Genomic DNA, 16,711 nt, shown 5'->3' on the forward strand with positions numbered 1-16,711 from the left:
AATATTCAATGAAGACGTAAACCAGTCAGGGTATTCCCTTATTGTGCTCGGTCCTAAGAAAACAATTCTGATCGAAATTCAGGCCTCTTGATGGAAAACAGGGCTTTCATTGCTGTTCATGCAGGTTTGCGTACCAATAAGATCAGTATTGATACTTCCCGGTCATTAAGATAATTATCATTAGTAAATAAAGTGAGGGTTATCATGAAATCCTATTCGCCCACATTTGGATTCGTACTTTCGTACACATTTTGGGTGCTCAAAAGAACCAAATCCAACTGCGTCATAATTTAATTACTTTCATTTGAATTGAGTTAAAAATCTAATAGAGGTATTGAATTCGATACATGTGTTAGCCTGTAGATCCGAGACATGGAGTTACTTAACCCTTTAAGGACTTACGCCCCTTGATGAAACTTAACAACTGTTAAAAAATAACAACTTTATTTATTTTATACAAATACCATGAATATGAATTGAACGTTGAGTTAATCTCACACTGTGCCACTATGATATATATATCAGGATGTTATTGTAATACATGCTACTGAATAGTCACATTTTGACCAGTTGACATTATTTCAAGAGTTATGCCCCTTGAAGGCTTGATGTTGGATTTTGATATCTCAAACAACCAATGTTAAATCTAATTGGTTGATCATATCTCACACATGTTTTCATGTTATTGTAAGACAGTGTATTGCTGAAAAACATTCACATTACACTGACTCGACTATTTATTACAAAATTTAGAGTAATTCCCCTTGATGAAATAAAAGAAATGTAACTTAATTTATTTGAAAGTTCAGTACATCAAAAACTACACCTTTTGGTGTATCCCGCATGTAAAGGGTAACTACACCAAAAGGTGTATCCCGAATGAAATGGGTTAAACTCACAGTTTCAACACAGCGGTACGCTCAGGACCCCAAGTCCTGATAAACTGCTTTCCAGGCTTGCTCAAATTGGCATTTTATATAGCAGGCCTAAAATTGAGAAATATAGATGCGGATCATGCCAACGTCACTAGAATCGGATTAGTTCATCTAAAAGTCTAATTTCAAGGGCTGTCAATAAGAAATAGTCTAGGTTGAATAAATCTCACACATGGGTATATGTTAAACAGTACATTTCTGATTTACTTTATAGGAGTGATGCCCCATGATCAATATAGGGTTACTTAGGTAAGGTAGTTTTTATCTGATTTGAAACTTAGTGTTTTTTTTATTTCAGGTGCTGGCTATCATTCCAGGGAAAAGGAAAACAGTTACAGAAAATTGTGTTCACAGACGTGCACAAAGGTAAACAAAGCCGTTTTATCCCATACATAAAGTCTGATATAAGCAATAATGTGATAATATAAGGAAATAGTAAATTAAAACATAAACATGCCCTAACTCTATTACGGTATAAAAATGTGAAATGGTATTTTGTTTTAGGTTAAAGTTCACGTATGGTGAAATCATAATTGGTAGTGAACCATTAAATTTCATGGATTTTGAGGGTAGAGCCAACCCCAAATTTAAAATGTGATGAAATATTTTTCCAATTTTTATATTATTATTAAAAAAAAATTCAAACAGAAAAAATCCACAAATATTAGTACCTTCTTCAGAAAAATATGAAATTTTGTGCCAATGAATATATTTGATTTCAAAGTAGATCTATTTCAGTGATTTCTTGATATTCCTTGTCATTTCAATATTTGAATGTTACAAAAATCTATGGGGAAATATTGCAAAATATCTATCTGAAACAGAGGAATTCCCTCTTCTCCTGAAATAAATCAGAATGAGATGATGCAAGTTTGAAGATATTATGTGGCCTTCATGTCAACAAACATAGCATACTTATAATCGTTCAATTTACTTGGTTCTAATGATATTTCTTGGTACAAATAGTTTGGCTTGAAATATAACTCTTGGCTTATCAACATTTTGTCAAATTGTATCATATTTGTGAATCTCGCTTTAATGTACAGTATTCACTTGAAATTCGAGATTTAACATTGTGATATTTGGTCATTTGGTTAATAATATGCCCCATATTTGCCTATATTCTTAAGTGTAATTAAGTGTTGGTATATTTCAGGTTATGATGAAGCTGAAGTCAGGGATGTCTGCGTTAGATGCTGTTACCCTGGCAATACAGATGCTAGAGGTATTTATTTAGTCTGGATGAGGCAAGATAATTTTCATTTATTGAAATTTTAACCAGTTCATTTTTTTTACTCATTTACATGTAAGTTGTAAATGAAAGTTTGTTGTTGGATTTTTTCAAAATTGGAAATCAACAATTATTCTGTTATCCTGTAAAATGAAATGAATTTCCAGTTTGTAAATGCATGAATATTATTGAAAATACATTTATAATAAAAATGTGTTTCAAATAAATGTCAAGATCCAATTAATTTTTATGGTTGCTGGGCACAAATGGATATCATATTTTGCAAGTTGAATTTGCTTTTCCAAAAGGAGCAAATATAGGTGTCAGCGGGTCTGAGTAACAATCCATAAAAAACCTAGTTTTTTCTTCATTTATGCTTTTCACGTATTTCAGTTAAGCACAAAATGACACGTTTTTAAGATGTTGTGTTTCAGACATACTATGGTATATGTCTTTTGTGACACTTTTAGTAAAATAATGTCAGTGTTTGTCAATTTGAAGACCCATGAAGGAAATCTAGCCATATGTTTTCTTTTAAGGATTCCCCACTGACGAATGCAGGTCGAGGCTCCAGCCTCACTCTGGAGGGAACTGTTGAGTGTGACGCCAGTGTTATGGATGGCAAATCCCTTGTGTATGGGGCTGTAGGGGCCATCTCTGGTACTGTTTATTTTATCTGTTGGTTGTGATTGTTTTTGCACAAAGTTTTCCATTTTGTCAACATATTTCCATTTTTTTCATAAATATAAACAAATACACAGATCAAAATCAAGTATGTTCCTTAAAGTGCATGATGCTATCATAACAATGGGCATGCTGTATATCATTGTAATGCCAATAGTTGAGACTCCTTATTGATCCAAATACTAGCTGTGTATGTCATCAATTTTGTTGAAACAGCTGCATGCCATTTTATAAAAAAGGTTCAAGGCAAAATATACTGTAGGTGTCAAAACAGCTGTTTCCATTAAAAATGATCAACTTGAAGTCAAATGTGTGTATTTGTCGTTTGTCATTTTTGATACAATAATATATGTATGTAGTAAATTTGTTTCAAATCTAGGGGTACAGAATCCAGTTCTTGTTGCTAGGAAATTGGTGGAGGAGCAGTCAACAGGAAATATGGTGCTTGGAAGAATCCCTCCATGGTAATGATCAATCTTAGACATATAGTAGTTTATGCTTCAGGCGAAGCCCATTGGTTTGAACTCCCAGGGACAGACAAAAATACCCCAAGCCTTGGGGAAATTAGACCAAGCAGGAATGCTTACCTTCAGTATAAAGAAATTGGTACTAAAGTTACATTCAGTTCCAGCCAAGGAAAATGAGCCTATAGTAGTTTTATTCGTGCGTTAAGTCAATAACAGTACATTTTACATCAATATAAGATATATCACATATTGTATTTGCATGATATTTAGAGTCCTAATAAGTTATATCACAGAAAGGTCAATAACAGTACATTTTACATCAATATAAGATATATCACATATTGTATTTGCATGATATTTAGAGTCCTAATAAGTTATATCACAGAAAGTTTCACATGAAATACATAATACTAGATCTACTAAAACAAGTATTACTTCTGGTGTTAATGATAAAGCTATCTAATTTATTACCAAATAAAGTTTTACCAAATAAAGTTTAACATAATTAATGACATTGCACAGGATAACCTGTAAAGATTTGCACAAGTACAAAAGCTTATTTCCAACGGGGTCCATGTCTAAGGTATTAAAGTTGGCATTAAATGATTAAGTGAACAGTATTATAAAATATTATATCATATACTCAGATGAATTAAATTAATATATGACATTCATCACAAATAAACTACTATCAGTATCACATAATTATATAATATACCACACAATTATACAAATAGTTAAGGAATATTTAAAAATTACCAAAGCAACTATATAAAAAATTGTGCGTATACTTAGAAAGCGCACTTATATTTAAGACGAATCATGCTGATGTGTGTACATGTAGCTTGAAGTGAAATAAAGGCTGGTAACCATTAAGAGGGCAAACGAAATTTGGGCATTCCCAAGGGATCTAAGAAAGGGTCGTTAAAAGAAGAGTTTCTTCAAAAAACCAGATCTAATTTTTTATAAAAAGGCCAAAGGTACAATATGTGGGTTATTGAATTTACTTGAAAATGTATGCACATGTTCTAGAACGAATAATATATACTGTACTATTTGGGAGTAAGAGTGCATCTTTAAGGTATTTACATAAACCTTAGTAAATGTTTTGCCAATGACAATTTGCACATTAATTTATAACATGTGTACCAAAGTCTATCACTTGTGCTTAAATAATTGTTAAGCTACGTCCTTTGGTAATAAAAACATAATCATCTAATTTTTGCTGATGGCCGAGTGGTGAGCATATTGGATTTAAGATCAGAGGCTACCTGGTTTGATCCCCACTCTGAGCTACGTTTATGATTAATACTGGTTTTCACCCAGAAATGGTAAATAGTATTTAAATGCATGTATAGAACCGATTTTAAAACAGGACATGGGCAGGCCCCTGTTCCTTGTTCATTATTTCAACATAAAAATTTTCTTACCTTAACATTTATTAACTTTTCTTGTGGTGCTCTTGTTTCAATAACCTGTGTTCACTTTCAGCACCTTGGTTGGACCTGGAGCCACTCAGTGGGCAAAAGATCATTGTATACCCATAGTTACGGAGGAAAAATTAACAACCGGTATGAGCATTGTTGTTTCTAGGGCATAATAATGGAAAAGTCCATTGAGATAACTCTTAAATTAGATTAACAAAGAATATATAAATCCCAAGTCCAGGTGCATTTGTTTGTTCGGGGTTATCCATACATGCCATATTTCTGGGCATTTTAGTAAGAAAACCAGGGGTTTTGCTAGGAAAATGAGGGGATTTTGTGAAGAAGACCAGGAGATTTTGTGAGGAAAACCAGGGGATTTTGTTAGAAAAACAAGGGGATTTTGTTAGGAAAAGCAGGGGATTTTGTTAGAAAAACCAGAGGATTTTGTTAGGAAAAGAAGGGGATTTTATTAGAAAAACCAGGGGATTTTGTTAGGAAAAGCAGGGGATTTTATTAGAAAAACCAGGGGATTTTTACATTAACCCAATGGTGTCTAATATCACATACTGTAAATGCCATATTTCTGAAAGGCTTCCCAGGGATTAAAAAAACAAACCCACAGCATTGTGCCCTTTCATATATATATATATATATATATATATATATATATATTACATAATTAATCGCCCCTGCTGAAAACGTAAAAGCACTGTATTGAGTTTTCAGTATATATTTTGTAAGAAAATGATTGTAGTGTACAATGCAATCTTTTTTTGGTGAAAATTGAACAAAAGTACATAAAAATAATAAAAACAGCATCAAAACATGCTTTAATATATATATCTCTTACACTGAATTTTTTATGCACAGATGATTCAAAGAAAACATTTGAAACCCACAAGAGACGCCTACAGAATGCAGAAGAGAGAAGAAAGAATAAACGAAGGAAATATTTACAGGTGAAGTGGATTTTTTTTCATGTAATTAATAGGAAGACATTTAATTTTGGTCCATCAGAAATATCACCTTTGCTTTGGAAATGAAACTTATAAAATTGGTAGTCAAATACATCGAGAGAGCCATAATGGGTTAAAATACATTATAATGGCAAAAATCAAAATTTAATCATGGAAATTTCAATAAAAGTTCTTATCTCATATATGATTTTACTACTAGCGGAAATGAATTTTTGAAAATTATATCAAATATTGCCAACTCCAACAGCAAACTATCACTTTTCAATAATACTCGATTATCATTTTATCTCTCGCATATATATATATTTTGTGTATGAATTTATTAAAGCTCAAACATAACACTGTTTCCTGTTAATATCTTTTATGGATTATTTATAAATTGCAGGATAATGAGAATGGATACAAGGAGTCACTTACAGAAGGAAAGGTTGAAGCAGTACAAGCACACGATGGACAGTCTGATTTACATAGAAGTCCCATTGAAATCAATCAAGTTGAAAAGATAACACCATTAACTATAGACTCTAATGAAGTTAGTGATTTTACAACAGAGACAACGAATGACAGAGAAAACATTTTCGATACCAGCAGATCTGTTGATGAGTCACAGTTCAGAGAAAATGATTTTCAGTCACTCAGGAACAGAAATCAAGCTACTTGTTGTATGGGTAATGCAGTTAATGACTGTTTAGATGACACTGACAGAAACATATATGGTACAAAGTTAGAGGCTCAGGCATTAGAAAATAAGAAATTAGAGGTTCGGGATGAAGACCATGAAAAGCTAGTGGTAAAAAAGCCAACTGATCAAGGATTGAATTTAGGGGTTTTGGATACAAGTACTGATCAGTCAGGGGTCAAAAGGTTAGCTAATGATGAATTAGGGGTCCAGGATACTGTAGGGGCTGTGTGTGTGGACAGGAGGGGCAACATGGCTGCAGGTGTCTCCAGTGGAGGGATATCTCTCAAACAACCTGGCAGACTGGGTCCAGTGAGTACCTTTGTGTTGCCTTACATGCATTTTAAAGAAAGAAAACATTATTAAATTATTAGCTTTTCTGTTTTGTTTTTTTAAGGAGAAAAGTCAAGGTTCTGTGAAATCCTTGGTGTCATATGCTTCATCAGCGTTGTCTTAGTGCAAGACTTGGCCATAACTCAAAACTATTTAAGATATTCCAATGAAACTTGGTACACATGTTCTCAGAAACAATAAGCACATTCATAGTAAAACCCATAACTTAAAAATTATTGTTGGATGCATAATTGATAAGCATTGGCAATCGCTCTCCGTGGCGTGTTCGTTTTCATATCTTATTTTGCGATCTAATTACCTCATTTAGTATAATAATTTTTACTGCACCCACTACCACAGTTTTTGAAAGTACAGTCAAACCCCGTTGGCTTGAACTCTCAGAGACCTGCGAAAATACCTAGAGCATTGCGGAGTTTGAACAAAGCGGGAATACTTACCTTCAGTATGAAGAAATTGGTCCTTTATAAGCAATTTCTAGCCTACGGAGTTTGACTGTATGAAGTCCAAGTTGAATCATTTCAATCTTGAATATTGTTGGTGTAGTTATGGTTTTGATAAGGACATTGTTTAATAAAAAGTATGCATATAAATGAATATCATTGTAATTTATCTGCATGCTACATGTATTGCACAGTTTAGGCTAAGCTAAGTATTCTTTGTAACTGTCCTAACGATTTGACGTAATGTATAGACGAAAACAAAGAAATCTCTCTTTTGAACTTCATTTACTTGACAAGGAATGTGAAGACTGTTACATTAATTTTGCGAGAGTGACTGGTATTTTGTTGTGGGTGAAACCAGAGAGCCCTGAGAAAACCCACTTGTCCAGCTTGGTGAACACCAATCATACTCACATGGGCCCAGGTCGGGAATCAAACCCAGGTCGTCTTGGTGAGAAGCGAGTTGACTTACCACTGCACTTAATTGACAGCCCATGTTGACCATTTCATGTTAATAATATTTCATGCTTTGCGTTTACTCATACTTACAATGAGCTAACCCTAACTCTTGATTCTAAAAAAATCATATTAACAAAGAAGTATTATAAGCGTGACATACTTCTAATGAACAAATTGAAACATATTGAAATGAGAGTCTTATGAGCTATAACTGATTGTCCTTGGCTGCGTTACAGGCGGCGCTGTATGGAGCTGGCTGTTGGGCCTCCAATCCATGTTCAGAAGGTCAATCAGGGGTTGCTGTGGCAACATCAGGTAGGGAACAGTACTTTTGTGTTTTTGCGCTGTGGTTTTTTAGCTCACCTGTCACATAGTGACAAGGTGAGCTTTTGGGATCACAATTTGTCCGGCGTCCGTCCGTCCCTCCGTCGTCCGTCCGTCCGTCCGTCCGTCAACTTTTACTTTAAACGACATCTCCTCATAAACCGCTTAGCCAATTTCATCCAAACTTCACAGGAATGTTCCTTGGGTGGTCCCCTTTGAAAATTGTTCAAAGAATTGAATTCCATGCAGAACTCTGGTTGCCATGGCAACGGAAAGGAAAAACTTAAAAAATCTTCTTCTCCAAAACCACAAGGCCTAGAGCCTTAATATTTGGTATATAGCATCATCTAGTGGTCCTCTACCAAAATTGTTAATACTATCCCCCTGGGGTAAAAAATGGCCCCGCCCCTGGGGTCACTTGTTTTACATAGACTTATATAGGGAAAACTTTAAAAATCTTCTTCTCAAAAACCACAAGGCCTAGAACCTTGAAAATTGGTATGTGTCCTTATGTAGTGGTCCTCTACAAAATTTGTTCAAATTATTCTCCTGGGGTCAAAAATGGCCCCGCCCCAGGGGTCACTAGTTTTATTACATAGTGTTATATAGTTAATCTTTAAAAATCTTCTTCTCCGAAACTGTAAGGCCCAGGGCTTAGATATTTGGTATATAGCATCATCTAGTGGACCTCTACCAGATTTGTTCAAATTATTGCCACAAGGTCAAAATTGACCCCGCCTAGGGGGGTCCTTGTTTTTACGTAGTGTTATATAGTAAATCTTTAAAAATATTCTTCTCCAGAACCGTAAGGCCAGGAGCTTAGATATTTGGTATACAACATCATCTTGTGGACCTCTATCAAAGTTGTTCAAATTATTGCCACAGGGTCAAAATTGGCCCTGCCCTGAAAGTATTTGTTTTTATATAGTCTTATATAATAAAACTTTAAAAATCCTCATCTCCAAAATATAAGACCTAGAGCTTTCATATTTGGTATATAGTGTTACCTAGTGGACCTACACCAAAGGTATTCAAATTATTGTCCCGGGGTCAAATTGGCCTTGCTCAGGGGTCATTTGTTTTTACATTGTCTTGTCACTTAAACATCTTTTCCTCTGAAAGTAAAGGTCAGAATGACTCCATACTTGATAATGTAGCATCCTTACATGGTCCTCTCTCAACTTTGTTCAAATGGTTTTGTTTGGCCCCTTTTAGGGGTCACCAGAGCAAAAAATAGAAAAACCTTTAAACAACTTGATCTTATTAACTGCTTGATGGATCTTCAAGTCTGAAGCATTCTAGCATGGGCCTCTGTCAGGTCTTTTCAAATAATTTTGTTTGGCTCCTTTTAAGGGCCACCAGAGCTAAAATTAGTAAAAAAAACTTAACATTTTCTTCGCATGAACCCCTTGATAGATCTTCAGCAAATTTGGTTTGAAGTGTCCTTGCATGGACCTCTCTTAAATTTGTTCACATAATTATACCCCCCAAAACAAAGTTTGGGGGGGGGGGTATACTGGAATCGGGTTGTCCGTCTGTCTGTCTGTCTGTCCGTTTGTCCGTCCGTTTTTTTTTTGTCCGGGATTCATCTTTGTCGTTATTGAATAAATCTTTTTCAAACTTTCAGATATTAATGGCCATGATGTAAACTTGCGCCTCTGTGAAATTGGTACGGGTCACATGACCCTGACCAGAGTTATCTCCCCTTGATGTGTTAAAGTAGGCAAAATAAGCCCTGTCCGGGATTCATCTTTGTTATTATTCAACAAATCTTTATCAAACTTTCAGAAATTAATGGCCATGTTGTAAACTTTCGCCTCTGTGAATTTGGTACAGGTCACATGACCCTGACTGGAGTTATCTCCCCTTGATGTGTTAAAGTAGGCAAAATAAGCCCTGTCCGGGATTCATCTTTGTTATTATTCAACAAATCTTTATCAAACTTTCAGAAATTAATGGCCATGTTGTAAACTTTCGCCTCTGTGAATTTGGTACAGGTCACATGACCCTGACTGGAGTTATCTCCCCTTGTAGGCAAAATTAGCTTTGTCCGGCCTAACTCCAGGGCAAACAACCTAGACATGGATGGGTGGGGGGTATTCGTTAGCCTATGGCTTACAGTTCTAGTTTTGTTTGGCCCCTTTTAGCTAAAATAGAGTAAAAAACGATTATTCTTGTGAACCTCTTGATGGATATTTACCAAATTTGGTCTGAAGCACCCTTGCATAGACTTCTCTCAAATGTATTAAAATAATTTTGTTTGGTCTCTTTTATTTTCATATTTCTTATAATATGCATGAATGTTCTCAAAATGTCAAGACTTAAATCATTGTTGTGTACGCTAAATTACTGAAATACGACGATAATTATCGAAATACACAAGACAGTTATCGAATTATGCCTTATATACAATTTTTTGTTTGATTTTTACTTCAATATATGTTGTAAATACTAGTGTTGGGAATCGGTTGCAATTTTACTATCGATGATCGGTTCCACTCAAGTAACTGATTATCGATAGTACAATCAGTTTTTAAAATACTAGATAGTACCTGAGTTGTAGTTTTATTCATGTAGAGTATTAAACTCTTAATCATTATATGCATATACCTTATGTCTATGATTTAAGTTATTAAGTGTTGTTGTATAAAAAATAGTTCATTTCCTTGCTCATTGTGGCTTTCATCAGCCATTTTGTTAAAGATAACATCTTAACACTTACTAAAATTATTTTTTTCGATAATCGATTATAACTAAATACTATCGATTGTCGCCGATTTCAGACCCAACCAATCGATTTTCGATTATAATCGATCATCGGAACATCACTAGTAAATACTTTACCAACCTCAATTTTTCGGCTCCAATTTTTACATTTTTTCGCTGCGTCCTATCTTATATATTAAGGGTTTTTTACCCCGTTTTTTCAACTATTTTTTTGCCTGTGTCCTATCTATGCTAGCGTCCTATACATGATATAATACGGTACCTTTCAGCCAAGTCAAAAAAAAGAAAACAACATATGCTGCAAATTTGTTTTTCCATCATTTCCATTCTTTGAATGAATAATCCAGGAATTTGTTCTTTACAAATCACTGATACTCTTTTTTTCATGTCTTGAATTTCACAATTTATTGTTAACACAATGCTCTAGTATCAAGAAGAACAACAAACTGTTCCTAACATAATCTAAAACCTTAGTACAGTGCTCCAGCGAGCCCCTTTTTTGAGGGCGGTTACCTCAAAGTTGAATATCACACTTAGTGTTTATTCACAATGGTATGCTGCATATAAGTACATGGAGGTTAGGCTGTCGTAACCGGGCTGTAACTTTCTCTTGAATGGACAGATTTTAAAATGACTGCCACATATTTTCGACATACCAAGACGACATGTCGTGTGCAAGACCCATGTCCCTACCTCTAAGGTGAAAGATACACTAAGTGTTTATTCACAATGGAATGCTGAATATGAGGACATAAGAGTGTAGGCTGTCAAGTATGGGTGGTATTTCAGAGGCAATTTATAATAACTTGCCATAACAATTTGACACGTAAAGGCAAGATCAACTTTTCATGTACTTGTTCATAGGTCAATGACACATTCGGGGGCATTCGTCTCATACTGTGACAGCTCTTGTTCAATATTCTTTGAGAAACAAGCTATATTGATAACAAAGGTTAAACTCTTTTACTCAGGTGAGCGATTTAGGGCCATCATGGCCCTCTTGTTAATTAAAGTACCACTGTTTTCATAACAAATGTTTTCATCCACAATCTTCGTCTTACTGAGGTTAAATTTCTTAATCTATCTTTCATTTTTTAATTAGCATAAAATAAAGGTGTTTTAGCAGAAGAAGAAAGTGTCTACTTACTTGATCAAATTTGTTTTTTTAGCTGGACTTTTCATCATAAAATTTTGGGTTATAGATTGGCGAAAACCAGGCCGCTGGGAGGCATTGTGGCGGGCAGGTGTTTGATGTTACAACTTTGCATTGAAGTTTTTTTCTGTGTCATAAAATAGCAGTTTTGATCAGATCTTCATGAATGTTATGGCAGAGTTCACCCATTTCAGGTACCGGGGAGCATATCATGAGAACCCTCCTGGCGCGAGAATGTGCCACCTCCCTACAGGTGGAGGATATGGCGGAAATGGCAATGGCCCATGTGATGTCCAAAAAGTTCCTCGGTAAAATAAGTTATTTCTTGATGATTTTTTTTTTATATGTAAGGACTCAATATGGAATAAACGACAGGCAAACTTGTAACATTGTCTTTTAAAAAGATATATTTATTTACAGTCGAAACCTGTTAACTTAATATTCCTTGGCTTGATTTTCCTCTTTGGCTCAAACTTGATGTAGAGGGCCGATTTTAGTTAATTCTATGTAACCATTCTCGATTTTCCTTTTTGGCTCTAACTGGATGCCAAGGACCAATTGTGTTGTACTCTGTAAGCATTCCACCTGGGCTCGAGCCTCTCTATTTGCGAAGTCCCTCAGATATGGAGCCAACAGGTTTTGACTGTATATTACTTTTTGTCATTGTTGCTAATTTCATAACAAACCACATACATTTCTTCAGACAATGATTTTTCAACCTGACCAAACTGAACTGTTCACATTCGTTTTAAAGTTACTAATATCTTTGGTTTACCTTGTGTAGTAAGTTTCGTTGCTTTGTGTTTAAACAGAATCAGATGTTTTAAAAGGCTATTCTGAGAAGTTTGGTGGGTGCTTAGCCTTGAAAGTCTGCCCCAGGGATCTGTCCACCGGTAAGTTGTTGAAGAAATTGCATCTCTTGCTGTGTTATAAGGTTCTAAATGTTTTTGATATTTTTGAATTGGGGAACCTGACCCACAAATAAGCTAGTTCTCTGATAGCTCCATTAACCCTGGGAGTATGTTTGGTCCCAGGTAAACCATAATGTACCAGTTAATAATTTGGGTCTGGTGATCCTACACAATTATTAGGGATGCAAAGGAATGGCAAAATTGATATTCGAATATTCGGTAATTCTTTCGAACGAATATTCGATCACAGAAATACATATTTTGGAAGATGTAGTAAACTACTATTATTATTCGCTTAAGTAATAGCCCAAGCAATTTTACCCTACTTTGTCGCACGGTGGACCCTGATTTCCCCTAAATGAGCCTTTGAAATTCGATATTTTCAAGAATAAAAATAACAGTCATTAAAAACAGACAAACAACAAAATCAAATAATTTCAATTCTGCTGCTTTTATATTTGTAAACAATGTGAAATAAGATGCATTCCTAGTCAAATAGCGTTTTGCGCCAATGGAGGGTCTTTCCGTAGGACAAGCGGCTTGTTCTGAGATTGACCTCTAAATTGACGAAATATAACTTTGGAAAACTCAAACCAACTCGGGAAGTAGTAAAATAATAAAACGAAAAACATATCTGGATTTGACTCATCTATTGAACAACAATAGAGAAAAATTATCCTAAAACGCTATACTATATGTTTACATTTCAAAGCATGAACATTGTATCGAAACATGGAAAACAGTTGAAAGCACATATATGTAACAACATTATTGTAGCACGTGGCATTCATATATCATCACGGCAATTTGAGCTATGTTGCACAGCTTAATTTCCAGCCTAGACAAAACATTAGTGTATAAGCTGATTCCTAGTCAGATATTGTAACAGTAGGGGGACTTTTTACAGTACCCGACGAAATGTCCCTAAATGACATATGACACGTGTTTAGTCTATTGTCATCACATTCACACCTCTGGCATTAGACGCCAGTCGTTGTAAAAACAAAACAAACAAACTTTATAAACAACAACACTGTTGTGGCAAAAGGTTTTTTATTCTTTTTATTGAGAATTAGTATTATTACTCTTTTTCCAAATATTCGAATACCGATTTTGACATTCGAATACCAAACTTTTGATCGAATATTCGAATATTCGTTTGCATCCCTAACAATTATCATTTGAAAGGTATTTGCTTACTGTTTACCATTATGTAAAGAAATGGCTGAAAGTACATCAGACATAATGCTATAACAGTTTGTATATTCACTTTTTACAAGAGTTCTTAAGTTCAGGATTCATCCTGAAATCAGGGTTGAGAGCTTTTAAGTTAAGACTATTGTACAGTTGTAAGATTGATTTTTGCTCGGACATAAGAAACAGTAGAAAGTACATAAACATGTGCGTACTAAAGATTTATTCCCAAACTGTGCGTATAAGAGTTTGTTTGTTAGTTATATAAACTGGACAAGTGGGTTTTCTCCCCGCCCAAGTATCGTGCATCATCATGCCAACAATAGTTACTTAACATAAATTAATATTTTTTTCCCAATTATGGTAAAATAAGTATAGTTTAAAGCTGCACTCTCACAGATTCACCATTTTGACAACTTTTTTTATTTTTTGTCTTGGAATGAGCCAATTTTTGCGTAAATATCTGCAAACCAGTGATAAAAGACTGCTGACAAAAGATCAGATCGCAGATTTTCATATTTCCGTTTGAAAATTCATGTTTTATGGCTAAAGCATACTAACGGTTAAAGAAAAATGCATTACACATCAAATTTTGAACTTAAATTTAAAAATCTGCGAACTGATGTTTTGTCAGCAGTCATATATTACTGGTTTTCATGCATTTTGGCATAAATGCTCAGCGTGGGAGCTTTTAAGTAGCAGAGAGGAAGGAAATGAAGTGATTGCTTAAATGAGCAGCATGCCCTCCCAATTTATAAATAACCAGAACTTTAGTAACCTTGGATCTCTAAACAAGGTTCATACGAGGTTTTAGATCTCGTATTTCAATTTTTCACTTGTTGGCTTGCCCCTGTAGTTTTCATTGTATTATTTAAAGGTTAGGTATGTGATCCTGTGGTTTTAATAGTAAGTATTTTGTCTGATTACAGAACTACTATGGTCCCATACGACTGAGAGTATGTGTGTGGGATACATGAAGCAAGGCAAGACAGCCAAGGTGATTCAATGGTTAATTATTATCAATTGTTCTGAACAATAATCAATTCAACGGACATGGTTAATGCCAGTGTAAGTGTCAACTGGTACCTTAGTGACTCTGCTATTTGACAAGATTAACGAGCCTTTAAACTGTATTTGTTTTTTGTTTATTTTAGATAACATGGTTACTTTGTGGTACTTTAAAAGGTAAAAAAAGAATGTGTATTTACTACTGTATCATACTACTGTTCATTCTGCCACGTGAAATGTATATACACCGTGGGTAATTGACTTCAGGGTACCCGAGTCCAAAATTTCTACCCTTCCATGCCCTTACTGGTAGACCAAATGATAACTCCATAACTATTAATGACTCCATAAAAATACTGCTGTAACTGTCTGTGGTTAAACCTTTTAATATGGTTTTCATATTCAAAAAGTGCAATTCTTACATGATATTTCCTCATCTTAAAAAACCTTAAAAGCAGATCAGGGCTATTCCATTTAAACATATACCCGGTAACCCCCCGGGGGGAAGGCACTTTTAAATTATGCCCCCCCCCCCCCCCTACAGAAGCAAATTTACCCTTGTTGGGTCCAAATTAGCGCAAACACCCACCTATATACTATTTAAATAATTGCTTTTTCCCCAGTGGTTATATGTTTTACTGTAGTAGCCCTCAGTTAGATCCGCATTATAAGCCACATTTAGATCCGCATTATAAGCCACATTTAGAATAGACATGACTCTTCACACAAGAATTGTTATATCCTTAAATTAGTATGAAATTGTCTGATCTAAATCATGTCACGGACCTATTAACCAGTGATTTTGTGATATAATTGTAAAATAATTGATACCTATCTTTCCTTTTTCAGTCTGTTATAACACGGCTTGGAGAAAATGAGAGGCAGGGACACACATACGTTCTACATGGAAAGAATATTTAGATGTTTGATCTTTAATGAAATAAAATGTAAACAAAACCTTCATAAACACTTTGTTTATTGTTAAACTGTTTTATAATGTTTTTTTTTTTTAAATTATATAAATATGATATCTCAACCGGACTCATTTGCGCTGACAACGTCACATATTATTTTCAGCATTTTAAAGCTGCACTCTAAAAGATTGAACATTTTTGACAACTTTCCTTTTTTTTGTGTTGTAACGTACCATTTTTTTGCGAAAATGCATAGAAACCAGTGATATAAGACTGCTGACAAAAATCAGCTTGCAGTTTTTCATATTAATGATGTTTTATGCATTTTTATTAAAGTGTAAGTAATGCTTTAAGCTATAAAATATTAACTTTCAAATGTAAATATGAAAAACTGCGATCTGATCTTTGTCAGCAATCTTGTATCACAAGTTTCCAGACATTTATGAAAAAATTTGATTCATTTCACAACTTAAAAATGAAAAGTTGTCAAAATGGTCAATCTGTGAGATGAATATATTATTTTCAGCATGTTAAAATGTGTTCGTAACAACAATCAAAACTACAGGAATAAGCCCAGTAGCCAAAAAATCAAAATCCTTTTTAAATGAACTTCATCAAGTGTGAAGTATATGTTGTAAATGTAGGATCTTACATGATGGTGAATACTTGGCATAACTCAAAAAGGATAAAAGATATATTCATGACACTTTGAACCACTTGTTATAAAGACATTAGGCGATCATGTATGTCATTTTATTTTTTGTGGTGACTATGACAGATATATATTGTGAATATCTACAACATAACATATTGACCCCGTTGAAAAA

At 34.5% G+C, this 16,711-nt stretch overlaps 1 protein-coding gene across 1 annotated transcript; it reads left to right on the forward strand.

The window, feature by feature from the left end:
• Window positions 1–21: 21 nt before the first annotated feature.
• LOC128208142 (threonine aspartase 1-like) lies at window positions 22–15,937 on the forward strand. Its single transcript, XM_052911528.1, has 13 exons — window positions 22–124; window positions 1,234–1,301; window positions 2,092–2,160; window positions 2,706–2,826; window positions 3,230–3,314; window positions 4,809–4,888; window positions 5,615–5,703; window positions 6,107–6,712; window positions 7,890–7,968; window positions 12,052–12,165; window positions 12,670–12,750; window positions 14,892–14,959; window positions 15,820–15,937. Exons 1-13 carry the CDS (start codon window positions 91–93, stop codon window positions 15,889–15,891), a joined length of 1,566 nt encoding a protein of 521 aa, XP_052767488.1. The 5' UTR covers window positions 22–90; the 3' UTR covers window positions 15,892–15,937.
• The last annotated feature ends 774 nt before the right edge of the window (window positions 15,938–16,711 follow it).

The sequence above is a fragment of the Mya arenaria genome, chromosome 11 (assembly GCF_026914265.1).
Source record: "Mya arenaria isolate MELC-2E11 chromosome 11, ASM2691426v1".
NCBI lineage: Eukaryota > Metazoa > Mollusca > Bivalvia > Myida > Myidae > Mya > Mya arenaria.

Excerpts from the sequence above, each read along its gene's own strand:
- LOC128208142 (XM_052911528.1), top strand. The coding sequence starts at position 91 with ATGGAAAACAGGGCTTTCATTGCTGTTCATGCAG. Across the intron at positions 125-1,233 it reads TTTCATTGCTGTTCATGCAG|GTGCTGGCTATCATTCCAGG; the intron begins GTTTGCGTACCA and ends TTTTTATTTCAG. Across the intron at positions 6,713-7,889 it reads AACCTGGCAGACTGGGTCCA|GCGGCGCTGTATGGAGCTGG; the intron begins GTGAGTACCTTT and ends GCTGCGTTACAG.